Here is a 17,850-nt window from a genome sequence, read left to right on the forward strand (position 1 = left end):
TTGACTTAAACTGTGTTTGCTCCCCCTCCCCCTCAAAGGCAAACACTTCAGTCCCATACCAAGCTAGTTCTAGATTTCTAACCCCTCAGTTAAATCCAGACTGTTTTATCCCTTTGCATTTGAGCTCTTCGCTCATAGCCCTAACCTTTCCGTTTTTCCTTTTTGGTCTTTAGCCTAACAGTAGAGGATTCAGATGGTGCCAGCAACTCTACCACTGCCAGCTTGACTGTGAATAAAGAAGTGGATTATCCTCCAGTGGCAAACGCAGGCCCAAACCAAGTGATCACGCTTCCCCAAAATTCTATCACCTTGTACGGGAACCAGAGCACTGATGATCATAGCATTGTCAGCTACGAATGGTTACTCAGCCCCAATAGCAAAGGAAAGGTGATGGAGATGCAGGTAAGTAGAGGTTTCCCACTAATACCCTACATGATGCTTATCCATTGCGCTGTGATGTTTGCTAGTAGTCATTTAAAGGTCCAGTTTATATGCAGAAATATCTCTCATAATCTGGGCAAGCCTATGTGTTGATTAAATATTAATATATGTCTAAACCTAAATACATTTTAAGATCACGTCAGGTTCGGTGGTTGAACTAACAGCCAAGTTTAATCAAGTCTTCTCCCTTTCCTCTCGGTATGTCGCTCCACTATCCCATCATGCTCTGAGGTGTTGAGGTTATGTTCACTTGCAAGTTGGGTTGTAAGCTCCTTGGAAACTACATATCTGTTTGATGCCATGCATACCTATGGCTCCATATATGTGATTAATGATAATAAGCAGCCAGTTTCTACCGAGGATAGTTAATACTGGTTCTGGCCCTTCATATCTCTGATCCCTTCAGTGTAAGGAGCCATTGTAATGCATTAGCTTGTTTTCTCAAAGGGCGTGAGGACACCAATATTACAGCTCTCTGCAATGCAAGAAGGTGATTACACCTACCAGCTAATGGTGACTGATTCTGCAGGCCACCAGTCCACCGCTGAGGTCACTGTGATAGTCCAGCCTGGTAAGTTCCCCTTATTACTAAGCAGTGCTGTTGCAAGGCATGGCAGGCAAGATTGCTGTTGCTAACTCTCACTTCTCCCAACATACTTCTGATTTGACTGTCACTTCACCACCGCTCTGTGCTGCACTTTCTCGCAGTGTAAGATGGGATTAATACAATCTACCCAGCTATCTTGTCTGAGGCTTCTATTCAATTGGGTATTTATGGGGAAACAATCCTAAACTTTGCCTCACAGAACAAGCAGCATGTTTAATTCCATCTCCTCTTCTTTTGTTGTCCCCAAATTCTTTTCCAGAGAATAATAAGCCCCCCAAAGCAGATGCTGGCCCAGATAAAGAACTGACCCTCCCTGTGGACAGCACCACGCTAGATGGCAGCAAGAGCTCAGACGACCAGAAAATAGTCTCCTTCCTCTGGGAAAAAACACGGTCTGTATCACATCCCAGATCCTTCTGTTGGGAGTATCTGTGACTTTAAACTTTAGTTTTAAAAAAATACCAGGGTCAAAATCTTGGTCCCATTGAATTCAATGGGAGTTTTGCCAATAACTACAGTGGAACCAGGATTTGGCTATTAATTGGAGGAGAGCCCCAATATAGGCCTTGCTGGAGCCCTAAGCATAAGTAACATATGAACCAAAGGGCTCCAGCAAGGCCTGTGCCCAGTTTTGTTTAAACGCTGGAAATATCCTGGCCTTAGCATTAAACTCTTTAAGCCCAATTCCATTCTAAGCTCATTTATACTACGGTTCTGGTAGTGTAAAGGGACCTCACCCACTTTAAAAAGCCCCTTTACACCAACAGTGTAAATGAGAATCTGGGATAACAGAAGCTCCTTTTTGTTTTAAATGGGGTCCTCTTGCAACACAAGCGTGAGCAGAGATAGCACTTCTTCTCCTGCAGCCCTGTTAATTTTGATCATTGTGTCAGGCTTCCCCTAAGAGGCTCTGATTATTTTTTGGAATTTAGGGCAAAGCCTATGGACAACTTTTAAATGTAACTTTTGGTTTTGTGTTAGCCCAACAGCGCAAGCTATGTGCGAAGTTTCTACTGTAAAAAGAGCTGTAATTGCTATAGTATTTTCACTGTTATTTGCTCATTGTGCAATTACCACGAAGCTGTTTTTTCTAGCAGTCATCTGCATTCGGTAAATACTAATAAAGCACTTTTGCCCTGGGGAGTGTTTGGCACAACATTTAATTTGCACTAGACCCCCAGAGACTGTTCAGAATATACTGTATGTAGGATTTACCCATTTTAGTGTCTTATTGCCTGAGGTTGGAAGAAATAAATTTTCTTTATATGCTCAGGTATCTTGTCTCCTGCTGAGGAGCAGGGATATTACCTGGTAACTACACTTACCGTTGTTAGTGTAACTCCCCTGTTCATCAGTGTGAGATCCGATCTCAGGTCCACAGGCACAGACTAATGCTCTTTTGTTTTGGCTAGGGGCCCGGATGGTGTAAAACTGGAGAATGTCAACAGCAGCATTGCTACTGTAACTGGGCTTCAGGTTGGAACATACGAATTCACACTGACTGTCAAAGATGAAAGGAGCTTGCAAAGCGAAAGCTCAGTTAATGTCATAGTCAAAGAAGGTGTGTCCAGTTGTGCTGATGTTACAGTTAACGTCTGAGAAGAAAGACCTGTGCAATCACTGAGAGCAATCAGTGAAGGCCACTGCCCAGTGTGCAGCTGTTCTTCAAAAAAAAAAAAAAAAAGGATGGGGGGGGCGCGCAAACAAAATGCCTAAGGAACGGGATGGAGAATAATACGGGAACTGTTCTAATGTCATTATACAAAGCAGTGGTTTGCCTTCACCTGGCATACTGTAGGTTATGCCATACATGGTTACCCCATGTCAAAAAGGATATTTGGCGTTGGAGGGGATTCAGAGAAGGGCAAGAACTTTTTTTGTTCTGTTTGTACAGCACCTAGCACACTGGGGTCCTGGTCCATCTTAGGCACTATGATGATACAAATAAATAAAAATAGTAAGAAGAAGAAAAGGCTAGGGTCCTTGAAAATCTCTCATTTGAAGAGAGATTGAAACCATGGGAGTGTTCAGTTTAGAGAGGACTATAAGGGGACATGATACAAGCCTACAAAATAATGAATGGCCTAGAGAAAGGGAGATCAGGAGCTTTTGTTCTCCCTGTCTCCTAATACAAGAATGAAGGGACTTGAACTGAAATGAAAAGGACTCGAATTGAAGCCTGATAAAATGTTGTTTTCACACAAGGCATAATGAGACTGGAATTCGTTGTCATGGGATGTCATTGAGGCCAAAAACTTAGTAAGAGTCAAAGAGGGATTTATACAGATAGCAAGAATATCCCGTTATAATAGTTAATGCTATAATGAAAGGTTTGGAAGGGTAATGAAGTCTCATGCTTGGTCTTAAGCCAGTCTGTACTTGTTAGGATGAGACCTTTGTGGGGCAGATTGTCACCTGTCTACTGGGGGGTTTCCAGCACCTTCCTCGTAAGCACCTCGTACTGGCACCAGTCAGAGACAGGATACTGTGCTAAATGGACCATGGATCTGATCCAGTTTGGTAATTCCTGTTCTTGTAAATCAATATCAGTTTCTCTTGCTACTATTTAACGGAATTCACTTCCGCAAGACATACACTGGACCCTCGCTAGAACGCGGGATTTGGGATCCATGCACGGTACTGTGTTAACGGGGGGGACCATGTTAAAATGAATTGCGATTAAAGTAATTAAATTTGGGATCCATGGCCGCGACCGCGTTATATGCAAATTCGCGCTATATAAATGCGCATTCTAGCGAGGGTCCGTTGTTGCATCTGGTTCAGAATTTGGCCAGGACCTTGCAGTTACCACTTATTCTTACAAAAATTGCCATGGGATCTTTAATATGAGCATACTCAGGAACTCCTGTGTGTCATCTGAGCAGCACAGTGCTCCCTCCCAGCACCATACTGGGGTACAGGTTCAGATGTGACTGAAGGAAGAACAAACTGCACTGAATCCTGCAGTATCTGGGTTAACCCCCATTTAAGCCTGGGTCCAACCAGACCCTGCAAGTTATGGATGCCTAGACTACAGCGCAGCCCCCAGTGCTATACTTAAGCTCTTACAAATTCTTGTAACAGTTTTTCATCTACTTGTTTAGAGATGAACAAGCCACCAGTTGCAAAGATTGCTGGGAATGTTGTCATCACCCTGCCTACAAATACAGCAGCCCTGGATGGATCCAAATCCTGGGATGATAAGGGAATTGTCAGCTACCTGTGGACCCGGGACGAGGGGAGTCCTGCGGCTGGGGTGAGTCCTGCAAACATGGTCTCTGTAATGGGAATATGCAGCATTGCATGAGTATGAAAGATGTAGTGAGGTTTAGCTAGACTTTTTGGCAAATAGCTCCTGGGAGAGTACGACATTGGTTCCTGCACATTGATTGCTGTGTGGAGTGATGCAGCTCAGTATGTTGTATAGGGGTCAAATCTGCAGGGCCTTGTTTGTTTCTTAATATTAGTTTTGCTTAAATTCCCAGGAGGTGTTAAATAATTCAGACCATCACCCTGTGCTTTTCCTCTCCAACCTGGTGGAAGGGACATACACGTTCCATCTGAAAGTGACAGATGCCAAAGGAGAGAGTGATGCAGATAGGACCACTGTGGAAGTCAAAGCTGGTGAGTCCTCTTGCTCTTTGCACCTTGGAGATTTTTTCTAAACTGGAGTATCCTGCCATGAATGCACCTTTCCTGGCAATGGCAAAAGCTGGTTGCAATACCCAGGATCTTAGTAAAAGTGAAGGATTCTCTTTGTAGATTGTGTTTAGGGACTTTGTACCCTGATGCATGCTCTCATATGACAGAATCGACTGCAGGAAAGTTGTGTTTCTGTATCTGGAATGCTCCAAAATCCATCAAGAGCAGGAAAAGTCAGAACATGAAATTAGAGCTAGCTGATTAAATGATGTGGAACATTATACCTGATGAACATTAGACTCTAGACAAGCTATTTCAGCTTAGTCTCTAGTCTGTCAATCTGTAAAATAAGTGTAATTTTCGGGAAGTAGATAATTGCTACTGCCATATAGTTGAATGACCTGTGTTGTCTTTTTTAAAAATAAACTCCTATAGCCAGCTTTTTTTTTTCTTATCTATCCAACCATCCATCTATCCTGCGTTGAGGAGTTGTATTCAATTGCGTTCTGTAATGTAGTGGACATCTGAGGGAAAATTAACTGGTCTTCTATGCTCATCCTTCTGAATATGGGATTTTCTGATGTTTTAGTACATGAGCTCTTGACTCAGCTAGGGAAAGTACAGGTGTCATAAATTGTTGGGGGGGGGGGAACCATTATGTTTTCCTATAGTCTTTAAAGGTGTTGGTCCATTCTCCATGTGGAGAGCCCCACTGCAGAGCCTTACTGCTTGCCATTATGTATAGAGATCATGTCATCTCTATTATCCTCTCGCTATTAGATGCTGCACTTTGTGTCCCAAATAAAAGTATTTGAGGAAGCTACTAAAAATTAAGATTTTTTCACCCACACTGTCATTTGGAAGCCCTTAAGGATCTGCATGATCTTGTTCTGTGTTCTCCCTAGATCCAAGGAAAAACAATCTTGTGGAGATGATACTTGATGTTAATGTCAGCCAGCTGACGGAAAGGCAGAAGGGTATGTTAATCCGTCAGATAGGCGTTCTGCTGGGGGTCCTGGACTCGGACATTACCGTACAAAAGATCCAGCCGTACACAGAGCAGAGGTAGGAGCGATGGAGCGGGCTGCACGAGGGGGTACTAAAGCAAGATTCACACTCCAGTGGGAATCAGAATGGATGATGATGGCATGCTGAAATGCTGCTCAAAGTGTATGTTCTTGGTTGACTAGAATTTGTGAATGTGAGTGGTCGGATAAGTATCAGTGTTCATGCAGCTCTGGAGATTACCAGTTACTTTCCAAAAGCCAATTCCTGCTTGCTGCTGTGTTTGGTTCTTCATTCTACAGATTGATGGGGGAGTCTGTTACAAGGTGCAGATTGGAAAGTAACTTGATGTGTTTGAAGGTTAGGAAGAATTTCTAAGATACATTCTAAAGAGATGCTTTGGTCGAACACAAGCTGTTGGGCTCAATACATCGCTAACTGGGTGAATTCTCTGAAGCTTATTGGCAGCTTGTGTAACCTGACTAACCTGCCTTGGCCTTAAAATACCAGCTTGACTTCAGCACTCCATCCTTGGAGCATAGAGATGATGCTTCTGTGCACTAAGACACGGGGAAGGTGATTGTTTTAGAGAGGGCTACAATGAATATTTTATACTGTTATCAAAGCCAGAACTACCAAATAATTCCTAATAACAGTATTCCAGTGTCATTACTAGAAGTATATGTAAAGATGACCGAATAAAAAGGGGTGTGGTAACAGAAGTAGGTTATTTCAACAAGTTTTCAAACTAACCTGGATGTGTGTGACATGACTCCTCTTTTTTTAAATTAGAGGGAGAAGGTAGGTGAGGTAATATCTTTATTGGACAAACTTCCTTTGGTGAGAGACACAAGCTTTCACTCTTAAATTAGTGATTTAAAGAACATGAGACAGTGCATTAAGCTGAGCACCAGTAGAATCTAAACTATAGATCCACCTGGTTACACTTCGCGGTTTACAAAGCTTTGTCATGGTCAGTGTTCTGTACAAATGTTTAATCTTTACAAACACCTCTCAAGGCTCAGAGGAGACTAAGACAGAGTTAAACACTCAAGGTCACACCACAAGTCAGATATAGGATTAGACTTTGCACTTTTTTGACTTCCAGCCTTCTGTTAATTCCTGCACACCCACGCTTACCTGTGGCAACTGTAAAAGCAGAGCAATTCATTGTCCCTGGCAAACTTAAACAAATATTAAATGAGCCAAGAAATGGATAAGCTAATGCTTTTAGTACTAACAGTATTTTTTCCATCTCTGCCTTGAACCTGGTTGCCACCATTCTTCCTCTGAGCCGGGGAGTAAGGAGTTTCTTCTAATCAATTTATATTTGGCTGTTACAAGTAAATCATTAATTAAGTAAACGGACAGTGTGCAAAGTACTCTAAAAAGGTGCAGTTCTTTTATACCAGATGACTCAGAACATGGCTTTGTGAGGTCCTGTGTTTGCCTCCATGGCTATCGATCATATTCAGTTTGAGGTAAAATGAGAGTTTCCCCAGAGCAAGATATGCATGATCTTGCTTTGTGTTCTGTGACACAGAGGAATGTCTGTTTACTCTCTCTTTCTGGAATGTAGTGATGACCAGTTGACATGTAATTCTGGCCAGATTCTCTTGGTAACATTTTCTCATGTCTGATTTGCAGCACAAAGATGGTGTTCTTTGTGCAGAACCAACCGCCCCATCAGATCTTCAAAGGGCACCATGTAGCGTGGACACTCAAAAGTGAACTCCGGAAACAGCAGTCGGACTTCCTCATCTTCCGAGCACTAGAAATTAATACAGTCAGTAAGTAGGAATAATGGTGGAAGGAGCTAACATCTGTTCCTCTCCCTCTTCGGATGCTTGCGGGACCAGGGGGCCTGCACAGGCTGTTAGCCCCTCTATCACCCCTCCCCCAAGAAAATATCCTAGGTCTAGCACCAATAGGAAATCAAAGTGTAACCCACTGGGCAGTGAATGTTATGTCCAACCTCCATTCCCCCCCTCACCTCCCCCCCCCACGTGTCTGCTCCACAGAGCCTATTACAGTTCTCAGCTTGAGAGCCTGGCTTTTTAGCTGAAGTTTGTAGGCACTGGTGCTTTTAGATCTGGAGCTGCCAGGTTCAATCCCCAGTGTTGATCAAGAGGGTGATCATCACAAATGCATCCCCATTCCTACTACAGGTAAGCTATGCTAGGAACCTGCCCCTTCCCTTTTGTCCTGTTTATGGGAGAGCACTGCCCACCACAGGTCAGCTTTGCTGTCTGCTTAACGTGCTTGAAAAAGACGCACTAGGCATCCATCTCCGCTAAAGCCACCTACGGAGAAGGTTAATTATCCTTAACTTTCTCAGTGGGTCTGGAGCAGCTCAGACACAGCTGATCTGTTTGCAGCTCTAGCTCTCTGATCTAGAGAGAAATTTAGCTCCGTTTTCTTAAGAAACGAAAACCAAGAAATGAGAAATCAGGTTGGTTTCACAGGCCGTCGAGAAAAGGAAAAAGATACTTATTGGGTGAGTGGATTCAAGTTTGATCCCTGTGGGATTGGGCAGCTCAGGAACTTTATTATATTTGCTGTTTTTTTCTTTCGTACTGTACCAGTTCTAAATCATGTGGTATCTGTTGCTTAAGTCTCAACTTAACCTCACTCTCAGCCATTCCTGTCCACAGCATGCCAGCTGAATTGCTCTGAGCATGGGCGCTGTGACTCCTTCACCAAGCGCTGCATCTGCGACCCGTTCTGGATGGAGAACTTCATCAAAGTGCAGATGGGGGAGGGCGAGAGTAACTGCGGTAAGTGCAATCTGGGGTGCGGGGGAGAGTGATTTCCCTTCTTGAAGAGGGCTGCGTGGAAGGAGCTGAGTGCTGCCTAGTTGAACAGATGGTGCATGAAGCTCATTGCCATGCTGAAGAGCTGTTGTCTGCCAAAGTTAATTCAGCTGGGTTTTTCCTAACATCCAGTTACCCGGATTTGGGGCCCAATGTGGTTAATGGCAAAACTCTCATTGATTTTAATGGGAGCAGGAGCAGCGTCCCTATCCTGGTCAGTGAATATTTGGTAGGGAAACTGATCTCCAGAGCCCTCAGATGATAAACTCTGATAAAAAAAGAGTTGAGTCCCTTTTCAGCATACGGCTAGCACCCCGGTCCTTTCCCTGGCTCACACAGCAAAGTGGACTCGCTGCCCATGCTTCTGCTTCCATTAAAGAAAGTCTAATGCTAACCTTTTGTGCGATTATGCTACAGAAGCGGAATTCACTGTTAAACCAGACTGTTGCTCCCCTGTCATGGAGGACTAACTTTTTAATAAGTTAATACATAGTGTGAAAAGTGTCTTGCAAGTGGCATGGACAACAGAGACCCGAGCAAAGAGAGGGCCTCGAAAATCAGGTCTGAAATGTGTAGGCTCCCTAGAGAAGTTAGTGGTGGAGCTGGCAATAGAGTGCTGGTCTCTTGAATGCTATTAAGTGATTGTTATGATTGACCATCTACAGGAGGGTCACCTGAAGTCCCAGCCACGAACTGTGCGAGATGCTAAATTGTGTATCTCTTGGGGTTTTTTTGGTCACAGAATGGAGCGTGCTGTATGTGATCATTGCGTCCTTTGTCATTGTGGTTGCCTTTGGAATCTTATCCTGGACTGTGGTCTGCTGTTGTAAGAGGTAATAACCTGAGCCTTTAAATCCTCATCTCTAATGCTTCAATACGTGTAGCTGCCTCTTGAGACATGTCATCCAAACGATAGTCTAAGCAGGTCATCTTACATAGGCCTCTGTTATTCCCATATCTAAAAGTGTGTCATTCGTTGCCAATTCAGAAAGAATGGGGTGTGAACAATGGTGTAATGAGGAGAGAGTAGGGCAGAGGGGTACAGGTGAAACACAAAGGGCCTAGAACTCCAGGTTCAATTTGGATGCAAGATGTTGATTAGCATAAAATTGTGTGACCAAAGTAATGTTTTTAATATAGTGTCCTCTCCTATGGATAAAACTGGAAACGAGTTACGCAGCTCTTACGCTTAGATCTTTTCCTGTCAGGGTTTGTCTAAATATGAACTTCAGCCTAACTTTTTCCCTTCTCCCCTCCCCCTCCAGGCGGAAAGGAAAACCCAAAAGGAAGAGCAAATACAAGATTTTGGATGCCACGGATCAAGAGAGTCTGGAGTTAAAACCAAACCTCAAAGCAGGTAAAACATGACAGAAGAGCTTAACGGTTGCAGAATGCTGACACAGAAAATCCCTCTCCTGCCGATGTAAAATCACAGTGTGAAACTAGCATGGTATTGAGTGATGATGACGATGCTAAGAAGTCCTGGGCTCTTGCTTCAGATCTAAAGACTGGTCACTTAGTCAAAGCATCGAAACCTCTTTGGTCTAGAAGAGAGGCTGGAAACTGCCTAAGAACTAGTCTCTGTCCTGGTATTTCCAGGTTCTGTCCCATTACAAAAAATACATGAACAGCCACTCCTTGTATTGTGTTACTTCCAGTTCTGAACCCAGCTGGATCCAAGCAGTGAGAGAGATGCGCAAAAATATAACCAAAAGCTATTTCTGTAAAGTTTGGGGCTCAATTCTTGGGCCTTATTTGAATGTTTACTCATCTCTAGCAGGATAAAAACTCATTGCCCTCATTAAATGTCTTGGCTGGATCCCAGAGCTGAGACCCTGACATATCCGTGTTGCAGCTGAGAAATGGAGCGGCATAGTGGGTTTGGACTGGCCAATGAACAGCAAGAAGTAGAGTTTGACTTCTCAAAAGGCACTGGGGACCATGCTCCTGCACAGCCTGGTCTGTTCTTCTGTCAACATGCTCTGTGATTTTCTCTCTTCCCCCCAAATCCTCCAGCCTAAAATGTCCATATAAAAATATCCCAAGAGTCTATGTCAAAGTTAATTATTCTCTCTTGTCACTGCCCTGTCACTTGTCACGGGATAACTAGGCAATGGGGCTTTGTGCTGAGAAGTTCTCATAACTGTAGTGTGAGTATGACCTGGAGTGGGTGTGGGGGCAGGAACCTAAGCAAAGATTTCTGAAACATCTAGATTCCTTGGGATCACAAGTTTGAAAGCGTGCCATGCTGGCTAGGAAGGCTGATGTCCCCCTCGGGAACAAGACCTTTTAAAAACCCAGGTTGTGCATGCTCTGTGTAAATACAGAATCCATTGGCCTTTTCCACCAGGACAGGGTGTGTCCCTCTGTCCTGGGCCAGTATTTCCCTCCCCACCTCTCACCTGGTGCATCGTGCTGGTTGTCACCCTCCACCCCAGAGATGGCTGCATTTGTTGTGCAGGTGATCTAGAAATGGTATGTTTGTATCTGTAGAACACCTGCACCAAATCATTGCTGCTGAGGGTAGGAGGAAGAAGTTGCGAAGCATGTGTAGAAGTTACACACACCCTCCAGAGAGTGAGAGATATTTCAGCTCTTAAAATAATTCTTACTAATGAGACTCTTCCCCTACTGTTTGTATGAAAGGGAGAGGTTGTGTTAACAGTTCATGGAAAATAGTCCTTAATCTTTGTTCGCTAGCTGAAAATAATTGCTCATCCTAGTATTATCCTACTTAATGGCATTCCAGCAAAGTGAACAGTACCTAATGACAGCAGTGGAGGGCATTGCCATAACTGTGCTGATCAGATAATTCCTTTGGGAGCAATGCATCCTGATAGCTCAAGTTCAAATGCCATTGAAGAAAGGGGATGCTTCCCCCTCCCACAGCATGCCCACTCCAGTTAAGTCTGACCATCTGGCAACTAGCACCAAAGAGCCTGACCACCAAACAAAGGGCTTATTGTGTCACCATCACCCTGTGGCAAATGTACCTCAAACTCTCACTTTTCACTGGTAACTAAATTCCCTCCTTGATGCTTCAGATGTTGTCTGCTAAGCAGTGTGTCTCTTTGCCCAGTTACACATGAGAATGTTCCCGCTTTCAGAGCAAATGTTGCATTTCACCATAAAGTAAAAGCTGAAATTTAAATATTTCCTCTGTTGACAGCATCAGTATACATGTCTCTCCTCCGCCCTTGTGAATTTAATCTTAATTCAGCCCGTTAATTTACCTTCCTTCCCTTGCAGGCCAGAGGAGAAGCAGTGATGCTAGAGAAGGGAAAATAGTAAGAGTATGCAGTGATATTCTGTCACACCCCTGTCTACTCTTTACTACAGCCTCTAATCCCAATAGAACTATATCTAGGCAGTGCCCTCTCCCAAGGGCAGTGAGGTGTGAAAGCCCCAAACACCTCTCATCCACCCTGACAACCTCACCAGTTTCTCTATAGGTTGTGTCCTGGAGCATCTCAACATGAATGTGTGACCCTGATCATGTCACGATGCCTGAAACAAATTCAGGGGTGGTTTGTTGTCCTGCGAGCTTGGTGGCTCTTGGAGGGAGTTGGGGGATAGCTCCATGAGACTCAGCTGAGTTCTCAACGGATGATGTGCGCCTAATAGCAGCAGTGAGTGAGCCTGCGATCCCTTCTCCTGTTCGCTCTTGTGTATGTTACTGAGAACGTTGAAAGTGTTTCTAATGTGGGATTCTCTTTGGCTTCTTTTAAAGGCAGCAGACAGAAAGCTCAGGTCCTTAACACCAGCCTGATGCACTCCGAATCTGAACTGGACAGCGACGAAGCCATCTTCACGTGGCCGGACCGAGAGAAAGGGAAACTACTCCGGAGTCAGAATGGCTCCCTGCGCAATGGACAGGTGCTTCCCAAACCGAAGAACCAGAGAGAAGAGATCTTATAGCCAAGCCCTAGGTCACCTTTAGCTAGGGGACAGAGAAAAACGGGGGGCAACTCCATTCCCCTGTCACGGGGGGGCCCTTGGAGACCAGCTGGATCGTGTTAGGACAAAGCTGCTAACTTATTTCACGGAAACTACCTTTGTTTTTGTGGGTTTCTTTTCGTTCGATGGGAACTGGTTGTACTTGAATCCTGACTTCAAGGGAAATCAAAGGGAGGAAAAGGAAACTGTGAAATACAGACTACCTGGCATCTGGAATGTAACAGGACAGAACCACTTACCACAGCTGTGAAAGCACAGACGCACCCACCTCATACTGCAATGGAGGCAAAGTTCCCATGGACCTTCAATCTACTCCCCACTGGAGGTTTCTTCCCTCTGAAGGAGGGTCAGGGTCGGGCTTGTAAGAGCCAGGCTTTGGGCTCCCGTCAGACCACCGCAGCCTCCCATGGTGATGGCACACTGACTGACTGATGTTTTTAAAAAAGAAAAACAAACCTAGCTCACATGTACTTCAGCTGCAGAAACAGCTTTTTTCTCTACCCCAACCCCTCCACTGATTAAGCACCATTTTCTAAAAAATTAACCTTGTCCTTTCACACCAGCTGACCACATGGGGTGGGGGGGCATTCAAAATACCGCGCTCACTCAGAATGGGCTGCCTCTGTGCACGGCTATGAGGAGGTTGTAATTGTTTTAAATTGTTAGTCTTGTCACTGGGAATGGAGATGAAATGGCACCTAATCTGATGCCGAAAGCTTAGCTGGAGTGAACGGCCCAGCTCCAGAGTCTGTGGTAGCCAGCTGAATGGGGCGCCCCCATTCCTTCAGCCAGCCCTTCCTGGTTTGGACCAGACCAGGGGATGGTTTGCTAATGGGAAGGAGAGTGCCTGCCTTTCTGGTATCTGCGACTAATAGCTTAATTCCAAAGCCCTGCAATGTTTATTCAGATCCATGGCACACTGTGTAGATTCTGAAACACTTCAGCGTATGCTCAGTAACACTGTTGAATATCAGTACTGCCCTCCATACTGTCAGAAGCCATGATGCTGTCCTTTCTTCAAACACTTACACACGTCAAAGACAAACATGGGTGGATACCTTCACTCCCCGATGGCTAGACATTCCCTTCCAGCTGGCACTTGGGTAGCCTTTTTTTTGTGCTGTAATTGAGTAGCATTGAGCCCTGTGTATGCTCTTAGCATTGAATTGTTTTGACTGGTGGCTGGCATGCACACTTCAAAATCATTAAGTGACTGAAACTGGGACCATTCAAATCCTCTTTGCCCGAATACCTGCAGGTGGCTCTAGAGGTATGGAGTGTGTCCTCGCTGGGGAGCTTGGTTCTGAAGTACATGCCCCATTTGGTTGAGGACAACATGGAGTTGAATGATTGTGTGGGGCACTCCCTCCCCAATGCCATTTCTGTCTCAACATGCTGCTTTCTTGAGCCAAAGCTCCATCCTTGGCAAGCGTTTGCCCTTTTCATTGGGGTGTCAGATGCCTATGCCCTGCTGGGATGAGTACTTAGTTCTTGGCCTTTCTTTGTGTTTAATTAAACTGGTAACTTGTGTCACTGGCTTTCTTCTTTGGATACTGAAAGACAAAAGGCTTTAAACTCCTAAATTGTATTTATAGTACTGCACTACTGACTTGTGTTGAACCAGATGAAGATTAAAGACACTATTTAATTTGAGGGAGTGTCCCCCCGTTGAATGTTGTCATGGCTGCTGCTAATTTAATGTTTCCGTGCAATCACATGTCTTCCTTAGGCACAAGTGTTGGATTCTGTGTTTATTTCTACTTGGCTAATAAGACATGGGCATTTTGCCCAAATGGCTTAAGCCAGCTGTAGTTCTTGACCTCACTTGATAGTGCTCTGTAGCTTCTACCATCCCGCATGCGTGTGCTCCTGTTCATCTCTCCATACTCGTGTGGTGGACTCAGCCTGGCTGTTCTCCCCCTAGGTGATGGGACCCCCAATGCGTTGCCAGAATCCCACATCCATTCCTGCCTTTCCCCCACTACGTAGGGTAAAGGGAACACCAGAATTGTCCATTTAAAGGGACGCAGTCAAGTTAAAAATCACACTTCTGTCTGAAATGTACTGTTGTTTGTGAGTAGCACTGAAACCTGTGGGCAGGGTGTCATCCATGAAACTCCTTTAAACTGATGGTAAATATCCCTTTAATCCGCTCCTCCCTTAGGCACATACTTAAAGCCTGTCACTCCCCTTTCCTTCTGGGGAGGTCCTCCCTGCAGGGAATTCTCAGCCTGTTTACAGCAGCGAAGCTTCCAGGGATTCTTTTGCTGCAGCGATCAGTACCCCTCACCGGAGATGCGTGGCGTGCCTTTACACTGGCCCTCTGCCTTCCTGTTACGGAAGGGGGAAGCATTAAAACCTGTCCAGCTATTACTCGATGGCACCTTTGTTTAGCTGAGGTTTTTTTTTCCTTCCTCCCATTTCAACGTGGGGCCTGACCACTTACAATGAAGTGCTTTAGTTGGCTGACGGCAGCGATGTCGATAGAATAGTTGTTTCCTGCCTGGCATGGAGACGACTTGCATTTTGCAGAAGGCGACAGGCCTGCTACAGACTCCTTGCTAACCAGTTTTGGTAGGAGAGCTTCCTGTCCTTAGTCATTTGTCATCTCAAAATGCAGGCTTATGACTGCAGATCACAAGTCCCGAAAGTTAGATTTCCTGCTTGCCATTAGTATTCTTTTATTGTGCAACATTCCCCCTCTGCATGAAACACCCCCTCAGCCACCCCCAAAAAACCCTGTTCTACACTTCAAATATTAACCCTTTGTGCCTCTAAATTGTTTCACCCTGACAGAGGTTACTAAGAAGTATGTATATACACATGCCCTCCCTATGCACTGATAAATGTGAGAAGCTTTTCGTAAATGAATTCGGAATCTAGGAAAATCTAATCTTAATCAAGGGACAAGAGGTCAGTGAAAAACCCTGACAAACAGAAGGTAGAAGCATTAGGTGCCTTGGTGTAAAAATCTCCGTTAGGGTGGAAGACAGTGTGGGCAGATTGCTTGGAAAAAGACAACAGCCCATGTTAGAGAAGATCCTCTGATGTAGGAGTGTGTACAATGAAAGCATTAGTTTAAAATCCTGTAACTCCCTTTCCTCCTCCCCAGGGTATTATTAATATCATTGCTCATTTGTTACCTAAGTACCCTGATCCTAGTTTGACCTTGCAATAAGAAGTTTTCTGCATGGCTGTGCGTTATAATGTCACAATTAGAGACTCTATGGCTACAAGTTACCCATGTGTGGAAGTTAAAAGCTGAGACATCTGTTAGATGAACCATCAGCCCAATTTGATTTTGTTTTCCTCACTCTTCAGTGTAAATGTACTTCAGACACACACTTGTGTTTAGTAAAGATGTTTGAATCAGAAGCCAGAATCTCTTGCAATGTTGAGATCCAGTTTTAAATAGTTAGTTAGTTCTTAATTTTTCACTAGTTCTGTACACTGGGGCAGCCCAACCTGTCTGAACTTTAATTTAATGTCATGCTGTTTGTTTGATTGCAGCGTTACTTGGATCAAGACCGGAAAATGATTTTTTTAAAACCACATTTCTTTCAAATAAAAGGGGAAGTTGTTTTGTTGCTGCTTATCTTACTTCCAGCTCTTTCTCTCTAAATAGACTTTGATGGGGGGTCTAAAGCAAGCATCCCAAATGTGAGGCTCTTCCACTTGAAAAATATGCTGTCTACAGTCCATCAAATATCCTTTTGTTCCCTTTTCCCTATCCTCGACGTCTGCAAGCCACTTTGGTACCATTAACAATGGTGCGGCCACTCTCCTGCCTAGCTGAGTGTTGTATTTTCAACTTGTCAGGAGCTGGAGTGCAATATTCTAAATTTGTAGATGGCTGAAACATGCTTTACCTAGAACTCAGAGGCTGCTCGAGACTAGCTGGAGCATCCTGGGTTGGATCTTGTAGATCTTGCCTAGACACGGCTCTCTGAGAGATGGCCCAGAGTCCGCAATATAAAACTTCATGGGTTTTCAGACCCACCAAAGATGCTTTGACTGGGTGCCCTTGCTTTAATGCCAATAGCTATTATCTGGTCATGAGCTTGACAGAGCTGCTGCGAATGATCTCTTCAACTTCCACCTCCTGTGCTCACTTTCCGTCTGTTTCATGGCGATTACCTTGAGAGACAACCCCACTAACTGCTCTTGGCCTGACTTCTTGCTTTTCAGGCTAGGACTGAAGAGGAAATTCAATCAAGACAAATGCGAGCTACTTCACTTAGGAAGGAAAAATCAAATGCACAGCTACAAAATGGGGAATAACTGTCTAAGTGGTAGAACTGCTGGCAGGGAGCTGGGGGGTTATAATGGATCATAAACGGAGTGAGAGTTGTCAGTGTGATGCAGCTGCAAAAAAAAAAAGAATATTATTCTGCGGTGTATTAATGGGAGTGTTGTAGGTAAGACGTAGGAGGTAATGGTCCCGCTCTACTCGGCACTGGGGAGGCCCTAGCTGGAGTACTTTGTCCAATTCTAGTGCTACGCTTTTTAGGAAGGATGTGGACAATTTGGAAAGAGTCCAGAGGACAGCAACTGCCCTGATAAAAGGTTTATAAAACTTGACCTAGGAGGAGAGTGTTTAGAAAAAGTTTGGTCTTGAGAAAAGAAGGTGGAGGGGTGACCTGTTAAGGGCTGTTATAAAGAGGACAGTGATTAATCATTCTCCCTGTCCATGGGAGGTAGGACAAGAAGTATTGGGCTTAATCTGCAGCCAGGGAGCTTTAGGTTAGATATTAGGACAAACTTTCTAACTCGAGGGGTAGTTTGGCTCTGGAACAGGCTTCCAAGGGAGGTTGTGGAGTCCCTGTCATTGCAGGTTGTTATGAACAAGCTGGACAAACGTATCAGGGCTGGTCTAGGTTTACTTGGTCCTGCCACAGCGCAGGGGGCTGGACTTCGCCTACCTCTCAAGGTCCCTTCCAGCCCCTGTGAGTGGTCGGCCCTCTGCTGTGTGCCTTGGCTGTTGGAGGACATCCCTGATATACATATACCCCAAAGGCAGCCTCTGTGCTGATACCGTGGGACTTGGTGCAAGTGGCACACAGGTGCCAGCCCTAGGAAACCCCCCCACTCCCGTCTCTGACTTCCAGCCGTGTGCTTTAGCCGCAGAACCAGCCCTAAGTGCAAAGGCTGCCGCAGTCCCTGGCAAAAAAGCCCTGACAACTAATATTTCCGAGGCTGGGCGTGGAGGGAGGGAGCTTCATGTGCATCCGCTGAGGGCTGCTCTTACGGAAGCAGGAGGAGATGCAAATGTGGACTATTGATTTCACTGGAAAGCGAAATTGCTGAAGCTTCAGGGATGAAGCTTCAGGGATTGAGCTTCAGCAACGTGCCCCGCTGTCTGTACCTCCTGATGAAGCCGAGGAA

At 44.8% G+C, this 17,850-nt stretch overlaps 1 protein-coding gene across 3 annotated transcripts in view; it reads left to right on the forward strand.

The window, feature by feature from the left end:
* Positions 1–16,052, forward strand: part of KIAA0319L (KIAA0319 like) — a 52,917-nt gene extending 36,865 nt beyond the window's left edge. For all 3 annotated transcript variants that reach the window (XM_073317781.1, XM_073317783.1, XM_073317782.1), the window contains 12 exons: positions 174–402; positions 889–1,012; positions 1,308–1,440; positions 2,461–2,609; positions 4,153–4,304; positions 4,534–4,672; positions 5,596–5,755; positions 7,343–7,485; positions 8,350–8,472; positions 9,251–9,341; positions 9,774–9,865; positions 12,239–16,052. In XM_073317781.1, coding sequence (XP_073173882.1) covers positions 174–402; positions 889–1,012; positions 1,308–1,440; positions 2,461–2,609; positions 4,153–4,304; positions 4,534–4,672; positions 5,596–5,755; positions 7,343–7,485; positions 8,350–8,472; positions 9,251–9,341; positions 9,774–9,865; positions 12,239–12,426 — 1,723 coding nt within the window. In that variant the 3' untranslated portion in view covers positions 12,427–16,052. The remainder of the gene's footprint in view (positions 1–173; positions 403–888; positions 1,013–1,307; positions 1,441–2,460; positions 2,610–4,152; positions 4,305–4,533; positions 4,673–5,595; positions 5,756–7,342; positions 7,486–8,349; positions 8,473–9,250; positions 9,342–9,773; positions 9,866–12,238) is intronic.
* The last annotated feature ends 1,798 nt before the right edge of the window (positions 16,053–17,850 follow it).

Source organism: Lepidochelys kempii, chromosome 19, assembly GCF_965140265.1.
Source record: "Lepidochelys kempii isolate rLepKem1 chromosome 19, rLepKem1.hap2, whole genome shotgun sequence".
NCBI lineage: Eukaryota > Metazoa > Chordata > Testudines > Cheloniidae > Lepidochelys > Lepidochelys kempii.